This window comes from Pleurodeles waltl, chromosome 5, assembly GCF_031143425.1.
Source record: "Pleurodeles waltl isolate 20211129_DDA chromosome 5, aPleWal1.hap1.20221129, whole genome shotgun sequence".
In the NCBI taxonomy this organism is placed as follows: domain Eukaryota; kingdom Metazoa; phylum Chordata; class Amphibia; order Caudata; family Salamandridae; genus Pleurodeles; species Pleurodeles waltl.
Genome location: NC_090444.1, coordinates 23,937,789 through 23,962,592, shown reverse-complemented (window position 1 = coordinate 23,962,592; position 24,804 = coordinate 23,937,789). Strand labels below are relative to the sequence as shown.

Below are 24,804 nucleotides of genomic sequence, written 5' to 3'. Positions count from 1 at the left end.
CAGACACAGATTTTCAAGGACTTGCTGCATTCTGCAGTTTTTAGAGATTACTAGACTGTCAACTCCTCTTGTGAACTTCAAAACTGAGAAATGGTCCACAAAGGCCAAACTCAGAATGAGGCTGTAAGGAAGGCTCTCTGCATGCCTGTACCAAGCTACGCCACTGTGCATATTTTTTCTGGCCTGGTACATAAGTCTCATCCATTGAACTCAACAAGCTCCAAGTGATCCAAGCTTTTGCAATGCTGTATGTCTGGAGTCCACAACTCTGATTACAGGGGTCACCCAAAATGATTCCTCAACCTCAAGGAGGCCGGCTACTGCCTCTCACTCTCAGGCTGCTAAGAGAGCACCAATGGTCATGGCAAGAATACTGTCCAGAAACAGGGGTCTTTTACCTATAACCCCGTGGGGAGACTCCCTACATGCTGGAGGCCTCTCCAGTCACCCGTACCTAGAATGAGACATGACCACCTGCGGGTGCCTGCACTTGGCTGCAGTCTCATAAAATCAGTCTAACTTGTTGAACTGGGGAAGGTTCCCCTCTCTAGAGTGCAACTCTTACTAATACCGTTCCTAAGTTGTCTGATGTCTATCACCTGTGGAGTTCTGCTGGAAGCGTGTCTGGCACCAAATCAATAAAATACCTTGATGAGCCCAAACAGCACCGCCCTTGAACCTTCGCCTTCAGAAGCCAATGAAAACTGCCGCACAGAAGGCAGATGAACAGCTCCCTGAGTGGGAGAAGTCAGAAGTTTGAACAAGACTTTCCCTTAGTTTTGGCCTCGAGCCAAAGGTTTTCACCATCATCTGGACTTCGATGCAATTGCTGAGAGTTGGTGCATTTCCAGAGACTGACCGTCTCCTTGATTTCTGTCTCGACTCGTACTAGAGACCGGCATGGACAGATGTCACACCCATAGAGTCATCTGGCCTCACTGACCTGGGACTGCTATCCTGGATCCAGGTCCGTAGGCCCAAGATATCACTATTTAAAGCTGAGGTTGTCCCGACACTTGAAGTCCAGTTCCCTAGCAGTGCCAACCTTGAAAGCCATGTACATAAAGGGATAACCTGGACCTCCAACAAAAGTCCAACCGTAATGGAGTCCCAGAAGCAGCAGAGGTGGTCTACGGTACCCATTCAGCACAATGTGCTGTGCAGAAATCCCAAGGAAAGGTCTCATAATGGCACAGTAGAGGAATCATCTGACATTCGGACAAAGTCTTCTGCCCGTGGTTAGCCCGTCTGGGGCGCGGCAGTGACTTACAAGGAAAGATGCCAGACAGGAAGAGGAAGGGCCCCTGTCTTGGTAGCACCAATCTGGGGACTGTACTCACTTCTACCTCTGCAGTGACATAATGAAGCTTACAAATCTCTCTTAAGATAAAAGAATGAGAGGGGAGGAAGAGGAAGTCAGAAATACTTGATAGTTTTTTTCCTCTGAGCACAAAAGGCAGAGGGAGATCATAATATCTGCCCCGCCGTACCAGCTCTAAGAAAGCTGTAGCCACTTGCTCTGAGTTTGGGCAGGGACAGATGTAACGCTGCTCCAGAGGATACCAGATCAACAGCTTGGAACCAAAATATATCACAGTGGTGAACTGTGAAATGAGGGTGAAAGTTAAAAGGCAACAGCCCCCCTCTGTGGGAGAGAGCCTGAGTCACCTGCCCTTGCATGATGTAGGAGGTTGCTGGTTTTTATGTCCCAGCAGGTTCAAAGTTCACCAGTGGCTACTGAGAGATGTCTACGACAGAGCTGGTGGAGTCCAGATAACATGAAGTCATATCTGCAGAAGCTATGACCTGTGAATTCAAGCTAAGCAGCAGATCCCTAACACTTTCAATAAAGAAAGAAAGAATGCCAGAGAAGTTCAATAAACCTGCCTGGTCAACCTCACCCTTGGCACCAAGAAGAGCAGTGAGAGGAACAACTCAAGGGTGAGATGCGCAGGCTCTGTAAGTGGAGCAGGTACATGGACGCGCTTCTTACCACACAGCATGAACTCACACGGGAAGACATGCAGTTCTCACATGCTTTCACTTGCAGGGAACAGATGTTAAAGTGTGTATTCTTCAATTCAATTGAAAGGAATGAGGAGATGAGATCTGCATACTACATTTAGCCCCCGATCACCATAAAACCATGCTATACCTTGGGAACTTCCCCCATCATGCCTAAGATTATGAAGTGCTTACCTGATCAGAAAAGGCATCAGTCATCTTTCGGTCTTGGTTCGGTCACTAAGCGCTGCTGTTGAGAAGTTGGAATCACAGCTGCTCCAGAGAGGAGGCGCACACCAGCCTCTGCTGCACTTTAAGGAGTGTCATAGGTGAGACCCGAGCTCACTGCGCAGGCTCAGAAGAACCACATCTACCTCTGCAGGAGGAGAGGCATGGCGTACATCATGAATGGATCTCAGTCTGTGCCCTATGTTAAGTTGCAAGGGGTGATTCCTAAGTTTCCACCTAGAGTCCTGAAAAAATGAGGTCTCCCTCTGTCTTGCAAAGCAACCTAAACAATACTAAAAACCTGGAAATGCTGTGGCAGGTGTTATGATCCCATCACACCAAGTGCCGCTTAGCTTAGGAGAGTGTCCTCTTTTCTTCTGAGCAATCTCTTAAACATTTTCACTCTGAACTTGCACTCCGGACCCTGGACTCTTCTTTCCCGTCTGTTATTCATAACACCACGCTGTGCCGCTCACTCAGTGACCAGGGTCGTGTACAGCATCCTTGCCTTCATGCTGCTTGCACTGACAAAAGAAGGAGTCTTGAAATCACTCTTTAATACTGAACAAAGTGCCTCAATCCTCAGCCTGTTCAGGTATGAGACGTTCTTCATTTATTCGTTGAATTGGGGGCACACCATCCTGTCATGGATGCAAGCTAAAAGAGAAATACCTTCAAAATGTCTGTAGAGACACTTAAATAGAAAGCACAATATGTCTTCTGCTTTTGCTGCAAGAGAAAGACTTATACAAGGTCCCCCGAAAGCCTTCAGGCGAAAGCACCTGGTGCCTTCTCTCTGCTCCCCAAGAGACGCACCAGCACAAGACCTCCCAAGAGCCTTTAGAAGAGACCTCTTGAAGTTTCCTCACTGCTACCATCCACGCCACCAGCACAAGATCTTCCCTCGTCTTGAGAACGGCACACAATGCTGCCCTTAGGATAATGCAAGAGGGGCGCTCACAGTGCCCTACGTAGGAAGTAACGAAGCCGGAGAGTGTGATCCATTTTTCATCAAAGACTCCAGTCCTCGACCGATGTGGAGGACAACTGATCCTTCACCATTTGAAAAACTGCATTCTCTCAGCTTTGACACAGCAACACTGGCCTCTCCATTCATGCCTTGGACACAGCCACCCCTTTCACTGCTTCAGCGCGGAGGTCCCAGATTGTGCGCGTCGTCTCGGTTTCAGTGGAAGAGAAGGTAGACAAGTTCTCCTGCAACCTGTGGATATAGAAACAGCAATCAGAACGAAAGAGCTGGAAATGTGTGTAACACATATGTCTGTCATACATAAAGTGAAATCATGACCTATGACCTCATTCTTAGTGACAATGATCAAAAACTATGGAGCAGTTCTGAGCCTACACCTACAGATTACCAAGTCTACAAAATTTTAGGCAATACAGAACAACTGAGTTCCTCACTCCTAGGAGGCGACACAAAAATGTTAAACAAAATAGATATGGAAATACTAAGGTGAGCCGTGACTGAAGACGCAGTAAAAGGAAGCCAGACTGCATAAGGTCAAGGAATGATCTCCAGGTCGCATCCAGGCTGGGGCATCGGAGACTCCAGGCAAGAACCAGGGTTCATTAGAAACCAGTGCGGCTGTACTGCAGCAGGAGGACTCGACCAGCTTTGGAGAGGCCAGACACCACCTTCACTATGGAAAGGAGTAAAAGCTGCTACCTCCAGGTACCAGTCCCCGGCAACAATGGCCGGAGGAACAGAATTCAAAAAGGTTTGCTATATGGTGGGGCAATAACATACGATGGAAAAACAACTGGAGGAGGCTAGCAAATGGTTTCATTGGTGCACCTGGCAGCTTGATTGCAAAGGTTGCATCTCTCACTGCCCACCAGCAGACTACGACCCTTTGTTGTGTACACAACCGGTGTCACCCTCACAGCGTGGACTCCAATGTGGAGGTTCCCTGAAGCTGAAGCCCTGTGGCTGCACCTTAACTGCTCAGCGCCAGTGTAGGAGGCTGGCCTGGCTTGAAGTGGGTACCAAGGGGTACTTACACTCTGTACCAGGTCCAGTTATCCCTTTTTAGTGTAGAAGAGGTGTTTCTAGCAGCTTAGGCTCATAGAAGGTAGCTATGGCAAAGCAGCTTAGGCTGAAATAGGAGACATATAAAGCTCCTACTGTACCAATGGAGTCATATGCACAATATCATAAGAAAACACAATACACAGAAGTACTAAAAATAAAGGTACTTTATTTTTATGACAATATGCCAAAGTATCTCAGTGAGTACCCTCAGTATGAGGATGCCAAATATACACAAGATATATGTACACAATACCAAAAATATGCAGTAATAGCAAAAGGAAGTAATGCAAGCAATGTATAGTCACAATAGATTGCAATGAGAGCACATAGGTATAAGGGCAACACAAACCATATACTCCAAAAGTGGAATGCGAACCACGAATGGACCCCAAACCTATGTGAGCTTCTAGAGGGTCGCTGGGACTGTAAGAAAACAGTGAGGGTTAGAAAAATAGCCCACCCCAAGACCCTGAAAAGTAGGTGTAAAGTGCACCTAAGTTCACCAGAGAGCACAGAAGTCGTGATAGGGGAATTCTGCAAGGAAGACCAACACCAGCAATGCAACAAAGGTGGATTTCCAAACGAGAGTACCTGTGGAACAAGGGGAGCAAGTCCAAGTGTCGCGACAAAGTCGAGATTGGGCAGATGCCCAGGAAATGCCAGCTGAGGATGCAAAGAAGCTGCCACCGGATGGTAGAAGCTGTGGATTCTGCAAGAACGAAGAGGACTAGGAACTTCCCCTTTGGAGGATGGATGTCCCACGTCGTGAAGAAGCTTGCAGAGGTGTTCCCACGCAGAAAGACTGCAAACAAGCCTTGCTAGCTGCAAGGGTCGCGGTTAGGGTTTTTGGATGCTGCTGTGGCCCAGGAGGGACCAGGATGTTGCCAATTGCGTGAGGAGACAGAGGGGGCGCCCAGCAAGATAGGGAGCCCTCACAGAAGCAGGCAGCACCCGCAGACGTGCCGAAACAGGCACTACGAAGAGGAGTGAACGGGAGCTCACCTGAAGTCACAAAAGGAGATCCCACGACGCCGGAGGACAACTCAGGAGGTTGTGCACTGCAGGTTAGAGTGCGGGGACCCAGGCTTGGCTGTGCACAAAGGAAATCCTGGAAGAGTGCACAGGAGCCGGAGCAGCTGCAAATCACGCGGTACCCAGCAATGCAGTGTAGCGTGGGGAGGCAAGGACTTACCTCCACCAAACTTGGAGTGAAGAGTCACTGGACTGTGGGAGTCACTTGGACAGAGTTGCTGAGTTCCAGGGACCACGCTCGTCGTGCTGAGAGGGGACCCAGAGGACCGGTGATGCAGTTCTTTTGGTGCCTGCGGTTGCAGGGGGAGGATTCCGTCGTCCCACAGGAGATTTCTTCAGAGCTTCTAGTGCAGAGAGGAGGCAGACTACCCCCACAGCATGCACCACCAGGAAAACAGTCGAGAAGGCGGCAGGATCAGCGATACAAGGTTGCAGTAGTCGTCTTTGCTACTTTGTTGCGGTTTTGCAGGCTTCCTAAGCAATCAGCGGTCGATTCCTTGGCAGAAGGTGAAGAGAGAGATGGAGAGGAACTCTGATGAGCTCTTGCATTCGTTATCTACAGAATTCCCCAAAGCAGAGACCCTAAATAGCCAGAAAAGGAGGTTTGGATACCTAGGAAGGAGGATAGGCTAGCAACACAGGTAAGAGCCTATCAGAAGGAGTCTCTGACGTCACCTGCTGGCACTGGCCACTCAGAGCTCTGGACACCTCCCAGGGGAGGTGCAGGTCAGGGGAGTGGTCACTCCCCTTTTCTTTGTCCAGTTTCGCGCCAGAGCAGGGCTGGGGGATCCCTGAACTGGTGTAGACTGGCTTATGCAGAGATGGGCACCATCTGTGCCCATCAAAGCATTTCCAGAGGCTGGGGGAGGCTACTCCTCCCGAGCCCTGACACCTTTTTCCAAAGGGAGAGGGTGTAACACCCTCTCTCTGAGGAAGTCCTTTGTTCTGCCTTCCTGGGCCAAGCCTGGCTGGACCCCAGGAGGGCAGAAACCTGTCTGAGGGGTTGGCAGCAGCAGCAGCTGCAGTGAAACCCCAGGAAAGGCAGTTTGGCAGTACCCGGGTCTGTGCTAGAGACTCAGGGGATCATGGAATTGTCTCCCCAATGCCAGAATGGCATTGGGGTGACAATTCCATGATCTTAGACATGTTACATGGCCATGTTCGGAGTTACCATTGTGACGCTATACATAGGTAGTGACCTATGTATAGTGCACGCGTGTAATGGTGTCCCCGCACTCACAAAGTCCGGGGAATTTGCCCTCAACAATGTGGGGGCACCTTGGCTAGTGCCAGGGTGCCCACAGACTAAGTAACTTTGCACCCAACCTTTACCAGGTAAAGGTTAGACATATGGGTGACTTATAAGTTACTTAAGTGCAGTGGTAAATGGCTGTGAAATAACGTGGACGTTATTTCACTCAGGCTGCAGTGGCAGGCCTGTGTAAGAATTGTCAGAGCTCCCTATGGGTGGCAACAGAAATGCTGCAGCCCACAGGGATCTCCTGGAACCCCAATACCCTGGGTACCTTAGTACCATATACTAGGGAATTATAAGGGTGTTCCAGTATGCCAATGTGAATTGGTGAAATTGGTCACTAGCCTGTTAGTGACAATTTGTAAAGAGAGAGCATAACCACTGAGGTTCTGGTTAGCAGAGCCTCAGTGAGACAGTTAGGCATCACACAGGGAACACATACACATAGGTCATAAACTTATGAGCACTGGGGTTCTGGCTAGCAGGGTCCCAGTGACACATAACAAACATACTGAAAACATAGGGTTTTCACTATGAGCACCGGGCCCTGGCTGGCAGGATCCCAGTGAGACAGTGAAAACACCCTGACATACACTCACAAACAGGCCAAAAGTGGGGTAACAAGGCTAGAAAGAGGCTACTTTCTCACAGCCACCAGCATCTTCTGTCTGGTGCTCTGCCATTAGCACCGAACAGACACCTCCCCAGCTGCATTTCTAAAACAAAACATGGAGGTGTTAAATACTCAGGATGTTCACGCTATGGGTACAAATGTACTCTGCTGCGGTACTGCACATTTTACTCAACTATTGATCCGATTAGTGAATAAACGACTGGCGTATTTTCTAATAAGAGCGTACATCTGCTCGCACCACCGAGCTCCTGAGTATCTTACATCCACGATTAACAGTGAGCCCTGAATATTCCACAACACTGCCCCAGTACCGCAGGTGACCGGTGCTGATCAGGTCCCTAGGATCTAACAAAAACTCTCCTGCTGGAGCAGTGCTTCCCAAACTTTTTAGAACCACAATCCATTTTTTTGAATGACAAACTTTTGCGACTCACATAGCTTTAGTGGACATGAGGCGGTGATTTTTTAATGCAAGTATGCATTTTGTGGGAGCACAATGTCATTTACCGACAGCTCATTTTCCACTGAAATGGCCACTAAAGTTGCACAGCCCACGGTTTTACTGATTAAACAATATTGCACACAAATGATAAAGTGTGGAAATCGTGGTTCAGTAAATATTTAGCATTTGTCCTTTACCAAGTAATTATCTTGATTTGTTTTGATCCAATTAAAATCTTTGTTTTAATCACCCTTCAGAATTTCATAAACATGTGCTTTATTTTTGCTTTCATAAAGGCTGAATGTGTCCATTTACAGGTATTTGTTTTGTGTTTAGAAAATGACATTCTACAGCCTTTCTCTGTACCCCAGCAAGACTATCACATAATTCACTTTACTTGACTTTCTCTGACTGCAAATCGAGAAGAGTTTGTAAACACCAAGCCCCATGTGAAACAAGCATTGGCAAAACCAATCGGTCTGACCATTTTTTATTTAAATGGAATGGACTTACTATTTCAGATATGTAGTTGACTCAGTAAGACATCTATTCATCCATCACTGCATTCAATCTTCATAAATGTATAAACACTTCGGGGTAAATTTATGAGCCCCTTTGCGTCACTGGTGTGCCATGCAACATGGTGTTGTATGGTGCAAACGAGCGATACAAGCTCAAGGTCAGATTAATGAAGCTACGCAACGCCGCTTTGTGTTGCCCTGCATGGATCTCCAAGAACCTGAGGTCACCAGAGCCAACTGAGCTGCACCTTGCAATGCTGTTTCATTGAGTACTGAGTACAGCCTAATTCATACAGTGAAACATGTAGAATGAAAAATAGGTATCAAGGTAACCCATGTATTTCTGAAATGGGCACAAGGTATGGTTAGGGGCAGTGGTGTGAGAAAGTAGCCTCTTTCTAGCCTTGTTACCCCCACTTTTGGCCTGTTTGTGAGTATATGTCATTGCTGGTTTGTGTCTTTCCTGCAGAATTCCCCTATCACGACTTCTGTGCTCTTTGGGGAACTTTAGTGCACTTTGCACTCACTTTTCAGGGTCTTGGGGTGGGCTATTTTTCTAACCCTTACTATTTTCTAATAGTCCCAGTGACCTTCTACAAGGTCACATAGGTTTGGGGTCCATTCGTGGTTCGCATTCCACTTCTGGAGTATATGGTTTGTGTTGCCCCTACCCCTATGTGTCCCCATTGCATCCTATTGTAACTATACATTGTTTGCACTGTTTTCTAAGACTATACTGCATATTTTTGGTATTGTGTACATATATCTTGTGTATATTTGCTATCTTCATACTGAGGGTACTCACTGAGATACTTTGGCATATTGTCATAAAAATAAAGTACCTTTATTTTTAGTATAACTGTGTATTGTGTTTTCTTATGATATTGTGCAAGTGACAGTTGTGGTACTGTAGTAGCTTCACACGTCTCCTAGTTCAGCCTAAGCTGCTCTGCTAAGCTACCATTATCTATCAGCCTAAGCTGCTAGACACCCTATACACTAATAAGGGATACCTGGGCCTGGTGCAAGGTGTAAGTACCCCTTGGTACTCACTACAAGCCAGTCCAGCCTACTACAAGTGGTTATTTGTACATCTCTGAATTTGTGGGTACCTGTACTAGCATATGATTTAGAGGGTATTTTTCAAAATGTATTCTATCCTACAAACTGACTTACATTTGGAAGACACAAATGCAGTGAAATCCAATTGGTAATAGCAAACATTCTACTATCCAATGCTCCCACATGGCTTCTGATACAAATGATACCTCACCTGTGTGAGCAGACCTAGTGCTTGCAATAGGAAATGGCCCTAAATGCAAAATGGACACATCACATTTTCCCACTCAACACTGACCCGTTTCCTTCAGTATACCTAGCTCTGGATTTTGAGCCCTAGTTCTGGATGTTGGGCCCTTCCTCAGCCGACCCCTAGTAAAACCTAGTAGGGCTGTACATTTTTGAAAACTAGACACACAGGGGAATTCAGGATGGGGTGACCTGCATGGCTTTCACCAGGTTGCTTTACACAGAATCACTTACAAACCTCAAACCCTTACTAAAACAAACACATTTTCATGACATTTCTGTGATGGAAAGTTCTGGAATATTTCTTCCATCCACCCAGGATTACCCTAAGTCTTCTAATAAAAATGGTCCCTCACTTGTCTGGGTGGGCCAAGAGACCTTGACACAAAAGGCAGTAAAGTGCTATGTGGATAGACCAGCAACAGGGGTATGCGGGATTTGGGGCCCGACTTGCCTCTTAGTTCAACCAGACCCCCCAGGACTTTGGGGCACACAAAGAAGCATAGCAGTGTAGTAACTGGGAAGATTTTTCTATTTGTCCTTGCTACTAACTTTTGGCCACTAAGATTTTGCAACAAGAAACCTTCCTTTTCTAGTGTTGAAAAGTCACCACTGTAGCCTCCCAGCTTGTATGGCATTAGAATAAATGTCAGAAACTCTATGTGGCAGGAAATTGTGAACGGGGCTCAACCTACTAACTCCTACCACTGGTTCTATCCACTAGTCCTCTACCCCAGCAAACACAGGAAAGCCCTGGAACTCATCTCCCTCTAAAAACTTCATGTACGTAGATGAGGCACTCAATGCCTGTAGGAGACTGCCCTGGGCTGTAGTGGGTACCAAAGGTACTTACACCTTATACCAGTTCCAGGTATCACTTATTAGTGAAATGTAGTCAGTGTCTAGCAGCTTGGGCTGTCTAGGGGTGGCTGTAGCTGAGCAGCTTAGGCTGAGCCAGGAGCCATGCAAAGCTCATGTAATACCACTGAAGTCACAGAGTAGTCACACACATGAAAGAAAATACTCAGTGTTACAAAAATAAAGGTACTTTATTTCCAGTGACACAATGCCAAAAATACCTTAGAGACTATTCTTCCTTGGGAGGTAAGTAATATACACAGTATATACACTAGCATGCAGAAATAACTGTAAAAATAGTTAGAAAACAGTGCAAATAGTGAAAATCACAATAGGTTGCAAAGGGCCCAGGGGGGCACAAACCATTTACTAAAATAGTGGAATGCGAAACTCAGTTTCCCACCTAGGCAAGTGCAGTGTGTAGAGGGGTGCTGGGAGTGTAAGAAAACACTAACGGTAAGTAACAGAACCCACCCCAGAGCCCAGGAAAACAGGAGTAATTCACAGTAAGTTTCCTGAAACACACAAGAAGTCGTGATAGAAAATTATGCAAGAACCAGAAGAGACTGCAAGGCACCAACAATGGATTCCTGGACCTGAAGACCTGTGGAAGAAGGGGACCAAGTCCAAGAAGCACCGAAGAGTCCAGGGAGAACAGGAGCCTCTGCTAACCCAGATGAAGGTGCAAAAGAAGAATCACCGTGAGAAGGCAAAGTCAGTTATGCACCAAAGAAGATGGATGCGGGTTCCTGGTTGGTGCAGAAGATGTCCCATGCCGGATGGATGATTGTAGTCTGTTTTGCATCGCTGGATTCCGCCAACACGCCTTGGTTCACGGAAAGCACACAGTTAGCGGAAAATGGCACTGCATGGGACCAGGAGGGAACTGGTGGCCTCTATTCAGGAGGGGGAAACAAAGGATTCCTGCTGGAGTCTTGCCATCCAAATCGGAGGAAACACCCAGGAGAGAGACCCTAAATAGCCCTGGAAGGGGGACTGGTCAGATACACAGGTAAGCACCTATCAGGGGAGGGCTCTGATGTCACCTGCTGGCACTGGCCACTCAGATGCTCCCCAGAGTGCCCTGCCAACTTGGAATCCAAGATGGCAAAACCAAGGGACACTCTGGAGGAGCTCTGGGCCCCTGGGGTGGTGATGGACAGGGGAGTGGTCACTCCCCTTTCCTTAGGTCACTTTTGCACCGGAGCAGGGACTGGGGGTCCCTGAACTGGTGTAGACTGGATTATGCAAAGAGGTCACCATCTGTGTCCTTCAAAGCATTTCCAGAGGCTCTGGGAGGCTACCCCTCCCATGCCTTTAACACCTATTTCCAAAGGGAGAGGCTGTGACACCCCTCTCTCAAAGGAAATTCTCTATTCTGCCTTCCTGGGCTTGAGCTGCTCAAGCAACAGGAGGGCAGAAACCTGTCTGTGAGGTCGCAGCAGCTGGGGCTGCCTGGAAAACCTGAGAAGGCTGGTATGGCAGTACTGGGGGTCCATGGTGGAGCCCCCAGGGTGCAAGGGATTGTAAAACCAATACTAGAATCAGGGGTTAGACATCTTACATTGCCAAATTCGGAGTTAACATTGTGAAGCTGGACACAGGTATTGACCTATGTCTAGTGCACGCGTAAAAATGCATCCCCGCACACACCAAGTCCTGGAAAATGGTCCTAGATGACGTGGGGCCACATCTGCTAGTGAAGGGGTGCCCTCACACGCAGGTACTTTGCACCCAGCCTTCAGGTTTGGAAGGCCTGACATGTAGGTGACTTATAAGTGATCTGGTGCAGTGGAAATGGCAGTGAAAGGGTGCATGCACCATTTCACACAGGCTGCAATGGCAGTCTTGTAGAAGCCTTTGCATGGGCTTCCTATGGGTGTCAAAAGTAATGCTGCAGCCCATGGGGTCCCCTGGAACCCCAATGCCCTGTGTACCTAAGTACAATATACTAGGTACGTATAAGGGAGCACCAGTATGTAGTGACAAATCTGAGAGGAGAGAGAGCCTAAGCACAGGGGTCCTGATTAGCAGGACTCCAGTGAGACAGTCAAACACACTGACATCAGGCTGAAATTAGGGGTAACATGCCAAAAAGAGGGTACTTTCCTACAATGAGAACATGCCACCTCCCATCCGGGTGTAAGTGACACAATATGAGAGCACACACCCAAAATATTTTTTTTTTTAAAAACACTATAACACAGACAATACAATGATAAAGTCAGTAGATTTTTGCATAGGCAAAATCTATTGGCTTTGCCAGTGCTTGTCTATTTAGCTTTATTGACGCTTTTCCACAATGAGCTGCTCATATCAGAGTATATATAATGTGGGGTCTGTAAATGCAATCTTCCTTAGAAATGACCTGATGCTGAAGTGATGTTGGTTTCCTTATTGGATATTCTGCCCTCCATAGATGTACGTCATGTTGCAAGGGCATCATGTAGGCCTCTGCAGAGTGGAGTGGGCCCACCCAGACCTGCACTGATATTGATAAAACAGCTGCATGAGTTTAATAAGTCCACTTAGATACACAGGTCATTATTGATAAGTCTCGTATCCATTCAGTTTAAGGAGCCTATAGATTGCAGAGGGAGCCAAGACTGTTGACGCAGCAGAAGCATAGACATCCTGCGTCATTCCATGTGAGGCCTTAAATTCCTACAAAAGTGAATCCCTGCTTCCTTGACACCTACAGCTTTGGAGAATAAAAATGGGATGTTATTCCTTTGGAGGAGTGCGGCTTGCGTCAGCCCATCAAAGTGTATTGGACATATCTCAGTCTTACAAGACTGGTTAAAACTTTTCTTCTCAGTTTTATAACTTCTTCACAGCATGTCCCGTCTCTGCGGTGCCGCTCCAGTAAACATATAAAGTAAACATTTGTATTATATGTGAAAACGCAACTTAATCATCGCACGACAGAAAGCATCAAAATGGCGCAGTGGTAGAGAAGCTTTAGACTCTCAGAGTGGGGATGTGTGAGCAGTGCATGATGAGTCCCAGCGCGTATTACTAGCTGCACAGATACACTCCTACTAAGGGTAAGTGTAGTAAAGTACCATCTTGCCTGGCATGTTACGCCCATTTTTACTTGTGTGTCAGTTTGTTTTTGCCTGTCTCACTGGGATCCTGCTAAACAGGACCCCACATAGTTTTGGCCTGAATGTGTTCCCTGTGTGATGCCTAACTGTCTCACTGAGGCTCTGCTAACCAGAACCTCAGTGGTTATGCTCTCTCATTTCTTTCAAATTGTCACTAACAGGCTAGTGACCAATTTCACCAATTCACATTGGCATACTGGAACACCCTTATAATTCTCTAGTATATGGTACTAAGGTACCCAGGGTATTGGGGTTCCAGGAGATCCCTATGGGCTGCAGCATTTCTTTTGCCACCCATAGGGAGCTCTGACAATTCTTACACAGGCCTGCCACTGCAGCCTGAGTGAAATAACGTCCACGTTATTTCACAGCCATTTTACACTGCACTTAAGTAACTTATAAGTCACCTATATGTCTAACCTTTACCTGGTAAAGGTTAGGTGCAAAGTTACTTAGTGTGAGGGCACCCTGGCACTAGCCAAGGTGCCCCCACATAGTTCAGGGCAATTTCCCAAGACTTTGTGAGTGCGGGGACACCATTACACGCGTGCACTACACATAGGTCAATACCTATATGTAGCGTCACAATGGTAACTCCTAATATGGCCATGTAACATGTCTAAGATCATGGAATTGTCCCCCCATGCCAAATTTGGTATTTGGGTGCCAATCCCATGCATCCCCGGGGCTCCACTATGGTTACCGGGCACTGCCAAACCAGCTCTCTGGGGTTTTCTCTGCAGCTACCACTGATGCTAACCCACAGACAGGCTTCTGCCCTCCTGGGTTCTGGGCAGCCAAGTCCCAGGAAGGCAGAACAAAGAATTTCCTCTGAGAGAGGGTGTTACACCCTCTCTCTTTGGAAATAGGTGTTAAGGGCTGGGGAGGAGTAGCCTCCCCAGCCTCTGGAAATGCTTTGATGGGCACAGATGTGCCCATCTCTGCATAAGCCAGTCTACACCGGTTCAGGGATCCCCCAGCCCCTGCTCTGGCGCGAAACTGGACAAAGGAAAGGGGAGTGACCACTCCCCTGTCCCTCACCACCCCAGGGGTGGTGCCCAGAGCTTCTCCAGTGTGTCCCAGACCTCTGCCATCTTGAATGCAGAGGTGTGAGGGCACAATGGAGGCCTCTTAGTGGCCAGTGCCAGCAGGTGACGTCAGAGACCCCTCCTGATAGGTGCTTAACTGACTAGACGGCCAATTCTCCTCTGAGGGCTATTTAGGGTCTCTCCTGTGAGCTTCTCTTCAGATAACGACTTGCAAGAATTCACCAGAGTTCCTCTGCATCTCTCTCTTTGACTTCTGCCAAGGATCGACCGCTGACTGCTCCAGGACGCCTGCAAAACTGCAACAAAGTAGCAAGAAGACTATCAGCGAAATTATAGCACCTAATCCTGCCGGCTTTCTCGACTGTTTCCTGGTGGTGCATGCTCTGGGGGCTGTCTGCCTTCACCCTGCACTGGAAGCCAAGAAGAAATCTCCCGTGGGTTGACGGAATCTTCCCCCTGCTAACGCAGGCACCAAACTTCTGCTTCAATGGTCCTCTGGGTCCCTTCTCATCATGACGAGCGTGGTCCTTGGAACACAGGAGCTGGATCCAAGTGACCTGTGTGAGAAAGTAGCCTCTTTCTAGCCTTGTTACCCCCACTTTTGGCCTGTTTGTGAGTGTATGTCAGGATGTTTTCACTGTCTCACTGGGATCCTGCTAGCCAGGGCCCAGTGCTCATAGTGAAAACCCTATGTTTTCAGTATGTTTGTTATGTGTCACTGGGACCCTGCTAGTCAGGACCCCAGTGCTCATAAGGTTGTGGCCTATATGTATGTGTTCCCTGTGTAGTGCCTAACTGTCTCACTGAGGCTCTGCTAACCAGAACCTCAGTGGTTATGCTCTCTCATTACTTTCAAATTGTCACTAACAGGCTAGTGACCAATTTTACCAATTTACATTGGCTTTCTGGAACACCCTTATAATTCCCTAGTATATGGTACTGAGGTACCCAGGGTATTGGGGTTCCAGGAGATCCCTATGGGCTGCAGCATTTCTTTTGCCACCCATAGGGAGCTCTGACAATTCTTACACAGGCCTGCCACTGCAGCCTGAGTGAAATAACGTCCACGTTATTTCACAGCCATTTTACACTGCACTTAAGTAACTTATAAGTCACCTATATGTCTAACCTTTACCTGGTAAAGGTTAGGTGCAAAGTTACTAAGTGTGAGGGCACCCTGGCACTAGCCAAGGTGCCCCCACATTGTTCAGAGCCAATTCCCTGAACTTTGTGAGTGCGGGGACACCATTACACGCGTGTACTACATATAGGTCACTACCTATATGTAGCTTCACAATGGTAACTCTGAATATGGCCATGTAACATGTCTAAGATCATGGAATTGCCCCCTCTATGCCATCCTGGCATTATTGGGACAATTCCATGATCCCAGTGGTCTGTAGCACAGACCCTGGTACTGCCAAACTGCCTTTTCTGGGGTTTCACTGCAGCTGCTGCTGCCAACCCCTCAGACAGGTTTCTGCCCCCCTGGGGTCAAGCCAGGCTTGTCCCAGGATGGCAGAACAAAGGACTTCCTCTGAGAGAGGGTGTTACACCCTCTCCCTTTGGAAAATGGTGTGAAGGCAGGGGAGGAGTAGCCTCCCCCAGCCTCTGGAAATGCTTTCTTGGGCACAAATGTGCCCAATTCTGCATAAGCCAGTCTACACCGGTTCAGGGGACCCCTTAGCCCTGCTCTGGCGCGAAACTGGACAAAGGAAAGGGGAGTGACCACTCCCCTGACCTGCACCTCCCCTGGGAGGTGTCCAGAGCTCCTCCAGTGTGCTCCAGACCTCTGCCATCTTGGAAACAGAGGTGCTGCTGGCACACTGGACTGCTCTGAGTGGCCAGTGCCACCAGGTGACGTCAGAGACTCCTTGTGATAGGCTCCTTCAGGTGTTGCTAGCCTATCCTCTCTCCTAGGTAGCCAAACCCTCTTTTCTGGCTATTTAGGGTCTCTGTGTCTGGGGAAACTTTAGATAACGAATGCAAGAGCTCATCCGAGTTCCTCTGCATCTCTCTCTTCACCTTCTGCCAAGGAATCGACTGCTGACCGCGCTGGAAGCCTGCAAACCTGCAACATAGTAGCAAAGACGACTACTGCAACTCTGTAACGCTGATCCTGCCGCCTTCTCGACTGTTTTCCTGCTTGTGCATGCTGTGGGGGTAGTCTGCCTCCTCTCTGCACCAGAAGCTCCGAAGAAATCTCCTGTGGGTCGACGGAATCTTCCCCCTGCAACCGCAGGCACCAAAAAGCTGCATTACCGGTCCCTTGGGTCTCCTCTCAGCACGACGAGCGAGGTCCCTCGAATCCAGCGACTCTGTCCAAGTGACCCCCACAGTCCAGTGACTCTTCAGTCCAAGTTTGGTGGAGGTAAGTCCTTGCCTCACCTCACTGGGCTGCATTGCTGGGAACCGCGACTTTTGCAGCTACTCCGGCCCCTGTGCACTTCCGGCGGAAATCCTTTGTGCACAGCCAAGCCTGGGTCCACGGCACTCTAACCTGCATTGCACGACTTTCTAAGTTGGTCTCCGGCGACGTGGGACTCCTTTGTGCAACTTCGGCGAGCACCGTTTCACGCATCCTCGTAGTGCCTGTTTCTGGCACTTCTCCGGGTGCTACCTGCTTCAGAGAGGGCTCCTTGTCTTGCTCGACGTCCCCTCTCTCTGCTGGTCCAATTTGCGACCTCCTGGTCCCTCCTGGGCCTCAGCAGCGTCCAAAAACGCTAACCGCACGATTTGCAGCTAGCAAAGCTTGTTGGCGTTCTTTCGGCGGGAAAACACTTCTGCACGACTCTCCACGGCGAGAGGGATCCGTCCACCAAAGGGGATGTCTCTAGCCCTTTTCGTTCCTGCAGAAACCTCAGCTTCTTCTGTCCAGTAGAAGCTTCTTTGCACCCGCAGCTGGCATTTCCTGGGCATCTGCCCATCTCCGACTTGCTTGTGACTTTTGGACTTGGTCCCCTTGTTCCACAGGTACCCTAGATTGGAAATCCACAGTTGTTGCATTGCTGGTTTGTGTCTTTCCTGCATTATTCCTCTAACACGACTTCTTTGTCCTTAGGGGAACTTTAATGCACTTTGCACTCACTTTTCACAGTCATGGGGAGGGTTATTTTTCTAACTCTCACTATTTTCTAATAGTCCCAGCGACCCTCTACAAGGTCACATAGGTTTGGGGTCCATTCGTGGTTCGCATTCCACTTTTGGAGTATATGGTTTGTGTTGCCCCTATCCCTATGTTTCCCCATTGCATCCTATTGTAACTATACATTGTTTGCACTGTTTTCTAAGACTATACTGCATATTTTTGCTATTGTGTATATATATCTTGTGTATATTTCCTATCCTCTCACTGAGGGTACACTCTAAGATACTTTGGCATATTGTCATAAAAACAAAGTACCTTTATTTTTAGTATAACTGTGTATTGTGTTTTCTTATGATATTGTGCATATGACACTAAGTGGTACTGTAGTAGCTTCACACGTCTCCTAGTTCAGCCTAAGCTGCTCTGCTAAGCTACCATTATCTATCAGCCTAAGCTGCTAGACACCCTATACACTAATAAGGGATAACTGGGCCTGGTGCAAGTACCCCTTGGTACTCACTACAAGACAGTCTAGCCTCCTACAAATAATAAATAAATGATTACACACATATATATATATATATATATATATATATATATATATATATATATATGGCACAGTACTGTGCTTGTGGTACAAGTGCCTTCATAGTGTGTCCATAAGGAGTTTAAGGGAAACTGATTTCTGCAACAACGACTTTGTGCATACCTTTTTCAGGTATTGAAGGAGGGGTGGGTGAAGGGGCAGGATGAGGGTTCTGGATGGTACAGGTTTGATTGAGGGGGGGCATACCTGGAACTCCCAGACTTGGAGTGACCGGACATTGGATAAGAAATGGTCACTAGAGTAGGTGCACGGGCTCTCGCTGTGGGAATAGCGGTGATGCCAGGACTGGTCATAGCTTAATACATGTCAATAGCTACAATATTTACAATGGCCATTCCTTATGTACTGCTGCATCTCCTACAGTGTTTGCCTAAATCCTGGTTGTATGTGCGCAGCACTCACTAATGGTAATTTTACTATGGAGTGAGCTGGTGTGGCATAGAGTATAGTGATGTGAAGTATTCTGCTGGCAATAGTAATTTTGAGCAGATGTAGGGGAATGAGGTATAAAAAATAATAATAATTAATAAATAAATAAATAAGGGCTTACGAAAAACAATATGAAATGCACTGGTTACAGGGTAATGGGTGCATAATGTATTTAAAGGGATGAAGGAGATGCAGAAAAGCACAACCAAGACGGAGTGAAAAGACTAATATGCAGAAGGGGAACATGTGCAAACAATTACCTAACAACCATTAGCAAATGCAGTGTTTCTGGTGGGTCTTTTTAGGTACCACCCTTAAATGGAGGGCACATCAACCAGTTACACAAGCGGTGATGCACGTGCGTTATGGTTGAGACCCCTATCCTTAACATTATGTACCCTTTATGCTTTCAGGGTGACCTAAGGGGGTGAAACTGCAATGAGTCAAAGGTCGCTTCAACAAGGGCATTGTCTTTTACTGTTAGGTTGGCACCTTTTACATTCTGGGCAGACGGCGATCTCTACAGCAGGTGCCTAGTCCTCGGGGTTGGCAGGGGAGTTTGCATTTGTTCCTAGAAACCCCACCCGGTTGCCTGTGGTGGGAGGTATACCTTGGCCCTCTTTTGACTCGGGTGGCTGTGCAAGGCACCTCACCGGGGGTTTGGGGTGGAGGGAGTTGGGTGATACTGAGTGCTCTACGCTCCTTCTTCCCCCTTCCCCAGTACGCCACATCGGTGCAAGGTGGGTCAAGGGGAGTGAGGTACAGCATATAATATGTGTCTTTGTGGAAGGCAGAAAGAGTAGTAGGTTTGTGCACGCAGGCCCTATGAAAAGAAGGGCAATAGCTCTTTGAAAAATTGAAAATGGTGGTTGAAGGATCGCTTGTAAGTAGAAAATTGCCTAATAAACTGTGGCCTCAATTCTTCCACAAAAGCAAAATTGGTGTGGTCTGAGTTTTTGGGATCCGGGTGGGCGACCAGGTGGGAGGTGCCGCCGCTAAGCAAGAATGAGGGTGGAAGCGAACTATTCTCAAATAGCCCGGGAATATGTGCAAAGGGAGCACGAGAGCACCTAAGTGACCTTGTGGCACAGATCAGTGGGGTGAGCTGTGGTTCTGCAGGGAAACAGAAGGCTCTGTGCGTTGTGTTTGCATGTGATATTGTAAGGATTAGAAGGCCGCAAATCAAGGGGCTTACTATGACTTTGGCGAACGGAAAAGCGCGTCTGCCAAGGTCCCAAAACTGTGCCGAGTGTGTCATAACTGAGATACTCGGTTCGAGTTTTGGCTCCACATCCTGTGATTCTGGGCAAATGGCTTTATTTCCCAGTGGCTTAACAAAAAAAGATGAACATGACTTTATGTGATGTAACTAGTGCACATGTACATTCTGGTGGAGCTCACGCTATATAGAAGTGAAAATAAACAAGGCTAAGCTGCTTTTGGCAGACAGAACAGAAGATTAAAAGGCCTGCAGATTCACTTGTAAGGAGTGCTCATTTGGATATGCAAAAATAGTACCTACACAGTAAAGTAGCCAGTGGAAGGACACTGGTCAGTAGCCAATGGCCACTGCCAGAAGGAGTACTTGGTCCAGAATCCACCTCACGGCACCGACAGCAAAGCAGCAGCAGGAAGTGAATGTGCTGGCCAATCAGAAGCACATAAACTAGAGCGACGTTGGACTAAACCAATGGTAAGTTCAGGAAAGGGACGGTTTCTAAGCCCCTCTAATTTTTTTTTTTAATTCACAAAAGATTTCGAAGCAATGCGCGCAAGCATGCTTGTGCAGGAGAAACCTAAAAAGTGATACCTACAGCCTTTTAACAATTCATGTTCGATTGTCAGATAGTTCACTTCACAAAATCCTCTAACTGTGTATTGAGCGAATTTCTAGGTTAAAACAAGCAGCGAACAGTAGGAAAAGACAAGCTGGCATTTGAACTGTTTTTAAACACTGACAAGATAAAGAAGAGTTAATGCCAGCATTAGAGCACATTCACTTCCTCAATCAACAACCAGTTCTTTACCAGCTTCAGCTCTCTGGCCTGAAAGGGTCAAAAGGCCGTAAAATGACTGAGGAGGAAGAGTTTTTGAGGCCTGTGCACACTTTACCCCGCTGGTGTGTAACCCCCCTCTCCAAAGTACCAGCCTGCAGCCTCGCTGCCGAGGAGGTGCCCCCCACTTTATGTGCACCGCATGAGCCTCACTGCGGAGGAGATACCCCCCACTTTATGTGCACCACATGAGCCTCACTGCTGAGGAGGTAGCCCCCAATTTGTGTGCACCGCATGAGCCTCACTGCTGAAGAGGTGCCCCCCAATTTGTGTGCACCGCATGAGCCTCACTGCCAAAGAGGTGCCCCCCACTTTATGTGCACTGCATGAGCCTCACTGCCGAGGAGGTACCCCCCACTTGATGTGCACCACATGAGCCTCACTGCTGAGGAGGTGCCCCCCATTTTATGTGCACCACATGAGCCTCACTGCAAGGGAGGAGTCCCCCACTTTATGTGCACCACATGAGCCTTGTGTGAACACGCTACCCCTCTAGTGTGCAACCCCACTCTCCAAAGAAAAGCCTGCAGCCTTGCTGCAGAGGAGGTGCCCCCCACTTTATGTGCACCACATGAGCCTCACTGCCGAGGAGGTGCCCCCCACTTTATGTGCACCACATGAGCCTGAAGTGCACACTTTACCCCTCTGGTGTGCAACCCCCCCTCTCCAAAGTACCAGCCTGCAGCCTTGCTGCAGAGGAGGTGCCCCCCACTTTATGAGCACAGCATGAGCCTCACTGACGAGGAGGTGCCCCCCACTTTATGTGCACCGCATGAGCCTCACTGCCGAGGAGGTGCCCCCCACTTTATGAGCACCGCATGAGCCTCACTGCTGATGGGGTGCCCCCCACCTTATTAGCACTGCATGAGCCTCACTGCCGAGGAGGTGCCCCCCCACTTCAAGTGCACCACATGAGCCTTGCTGCAGAGGAGGTACCCCCACTTTATGTGCACAGCATGAGCCTCACTGCTTAGGAGGTACCCCCACTTTAGCACCGCATGAGCCTCACTGCCGAGGAGGTGCCCCCCACTTTATGAGCACAGCATGACCCTCACTGCCCACTTTATGTGCACCGCATGAGCCTCACTGCAGAGGAGGTGACCCCCACTTAATGAGCACTGCATGAGCCTCACTGCTGAGGAGGAACCCCCACTTTATATGCACCGCATGAGCCTCACTGCCGAGGAGGTGCTCCCCACTTTATGAGCACCGCATGAGCCTCACTGCCGAGGTGCCCCCCACTTTATGAGTACAGCATGACCCTCACTGCCCACTTTATGTGCACCGCATGAGCCTCACTGCTGAGGAGGTACCCCCACTTTATGTGCACCGCATGAGCCTCACTGCCGAGGTGCCCCCCCACTTTGTGCACCGCATGAGTCTCACTGCAGAGGAGGTACCCCCACTTTATGTGCACCACATGAGCCTCGCTGCAGAGGAGGTACCCCCACTTTAAGTGCAACACATGAAGCTCACTGCTGAGGAAGTGCCCCCCATTTTATGTGCACCACATGAGCCTTGTGTGAACATGCTATCCCTCTAGTGTACAACCCCCCTCTCCAAAGAACCAGCCTGCAGCCTCGCTGCAGATGAGGTGCCCCCCTCTTTATGAGCACCGCGTGAGCCTCACTGACGAGGAGGTGCCCCCCACTTTATGTGCACCGCATGAGCCTCACTGCCGAGGAAGTGCTCCCCACTTTATGTGCACCACGTGAGCCTTGTGTGCTCACTTTGGGCAAGATGTAGCAAAGGGTTTTACCCATTCTGTGTGTATGGAAAAATGTGTTAATACATATGGTCCTTTACCCATCTGGTGTGCAACCCGCCTCTCCAAAGTACCAGTCTGTAGCCTCACTGCCAACGAGGTGCCCCCCACTTTATGAGCACCGCATGAGCCTCACTGCTGAGGAGGTGCCCCCCACTTTATGTGCACCGCATGAGCCTCACTGCTGAGGAGGTACCCCCACTTTATGTGCACCGCATGAGCCTCACTGCTGACGAGGTGCCCCCCACTATGTGCACCACATGAGCCTGCAGTGCACACTTTACCCCTCTGATGTGCAACCCCTCTCTCCAAAGTACCAGCCTGCAACCTAACTGCCAACGAGGTGCCCCCCACTTTATGAGCACCGCATGAGCCTCACTGCTGAGGTGCCCCCCACTTTATGTGCACTGCATCAGCGTCACTGCTGAGGAAGTACCCCCACTTTATATGCACCCTCACTGAGCCTCACTGCTGAGGAGGTACCCCCACTTTATGTGCACCGCATGAGCCTCACTGCTGAGGAGGTACCCCCACTTTATGTGCACCGCATGAGCCTCACTGCTGAGGAGGTACCCCCACTTTATGTGCACCGCATGAGCCTCACTGCTGACGAGGTGCCCCCCACTATGTGCACCACATGAGCCTGCAGTGCACACTTTACCCCTCTGATGTGCAACCCCTCTCTCCAAAGTACCAGCCTGCAACCTCACTGCCAACGAGGTGCCCCCCACTTTATGAGCACCGCATGAGCCTCACTGCTGAGGAGGTGCCCCCCACTTTATGTGCACTGCATCAGCGTCACTGCTGAGGAAGTACCCCCACTTTATATGCACCCTCACTGAGCCTCACTGCTGATGAGGTACCCCCACTTTATGTGCACCGCATGAGCCTCACTGCTGAGGAGGTACCCCCACTTTATGTGCACCGCATGAGCCTCACTGCTGACGAGGTGCCCCCCACTATGTGCACCACATGAGCCGCACTGCTGAGGAGGTACCCTCACTTTATGTGCCCGGCATGAGCAGGTGCCCCCCACATTATGTGCACCGCACGGGCCTCACTGCTTTCTGTGCAGTGCATGAGCCGCACTGCTGAGGAGGTGCCCCCCACTTTATGTGCACCGCATGAGCAGATGCCCCCACTTTATGTGCACCGCATGAGCAGATGCCCCCCACTTTATGTGCACCGCACGGGCCTCACTGCTTTCTGTGCAGCGCATGAGCAGCAGTGAGCGCCCCCTCACTGAATGTGTAGGAGCCCAACCCTGCCCCATGGTGCCCTAGCGCCTCCCCCTCCAGTGCAGAGTACCAGGTGCCCCACAGTACTAGAGCAGCCACCGCGCTCGCTGCAGGTAGAGCCCCCTCTCTCTCAGACCTCCCTGCCCCCCGCCCCTCGCGCACCCCCGCATTTAGCACCAGCTCCATCACTCACAACACAAACAAAACCACTTACCCAGCCTGCCCCGCGCCACGGCACCTACTTATGCACCGCGCATGCGCGACGAGAGGGTGTCTGTCGCACGCGCAGGCGCAAAGAGGGCGGCTGCTGGGTCATCATAACACGGTGCCATTTTGGAGCAACAAGAGGCGTATCCGGCTCTTCAGAACAGCCTGCGCGACGTAAACATAGTAGAAGGACCGCACCCAGCCTAGATGTAGAAGAAACACTGAACCGTATTCCCGTAAGAAGGCTTGTGAGCACGCGCGCGCACTAGAGCATACGCATGAAAAAAGTACTCATTTCACCAAAGCTACAGACATAGAGGACGGGTACTCACAAGGATGCAACGGGCAGCGCACTACAACTAGAGCGCTAACCTTGCTCTCGTTAACGGCGCAGACGTGAGGACGCCGCAGACGTCACTCTCCTGCAGCGTGACCTCCGCAGTCCGAACCAATGACAATGCGGCTGAACACTGGCAACGAGCACTGGCAAAGGCAATCAGCCACAGAACTGCTCTCAAGGAACACTGGCCAACAAGCACTGGCAAAGACAATCAGCTACAGAACTGCTGCCAAGGAACACTGGCAACAAGCACTGGCAAAGGCAATCAGCCACAGAACTGCTCCCAAGGAACACTGGCCAACAAGCACTGGCAAAGACAATCAGCTACAGAACTGCTGCCAAGGAACACTGGCAACAAGCACTGGCAAAGGCAATCAGCCACAGAACTGCTGCCAAGGAGCACTGGCCAACAAGCACTGGCAAAGGCAATCGGCCACAGACCTGCTGCCAAGAAACACTGGCCAACAAGCACTGGCAAAGTCAATCAACTACAGAACTCCTGCCAAGGAACACTGGCCAACAAGCACTGGCAAAGGCAATCAGCCACAGAACTGCCGCCAAGGAACACTGGCCAACAAGCAC

At 49.2% G+C, this 24,804-nt stretch overlaps 1 protein-coding gene across 1 annotated transcript in view; it reads right to left on the bottom strand.

Annotated features, from left to right (window-relative positions):
- The window catches only part of LOC138295308 (uncharacterized), a 124,723-nt gene extending 100,729 nt beyond the window's left edge, over nucleotides 1–23,994 (bottom strand). Inside the window, exons 1-2 of the mRNA XM_069233522.1 lie at nucleotides 23,890–23,994; nucleotides 2,200–3,454 (exon numbers count right to left, since the gene is read on the bottom strand). Of these exons, the coding sequence (XP_069089623.1) occupies nucleotides 2,200–2,223 (24 nt within the window). The 5' untranslated portion in view covers nucleotides 2,224–3,454; nucleotides 23,890–23,994. The remainder of the gene's footprint in view (nucleotides 1–2,199; nucleotides 3,455–23,889) is intronic.
- Between the last annotated feature and the right edge of the window lie 810 nt (nucleotides 23,995–24,804).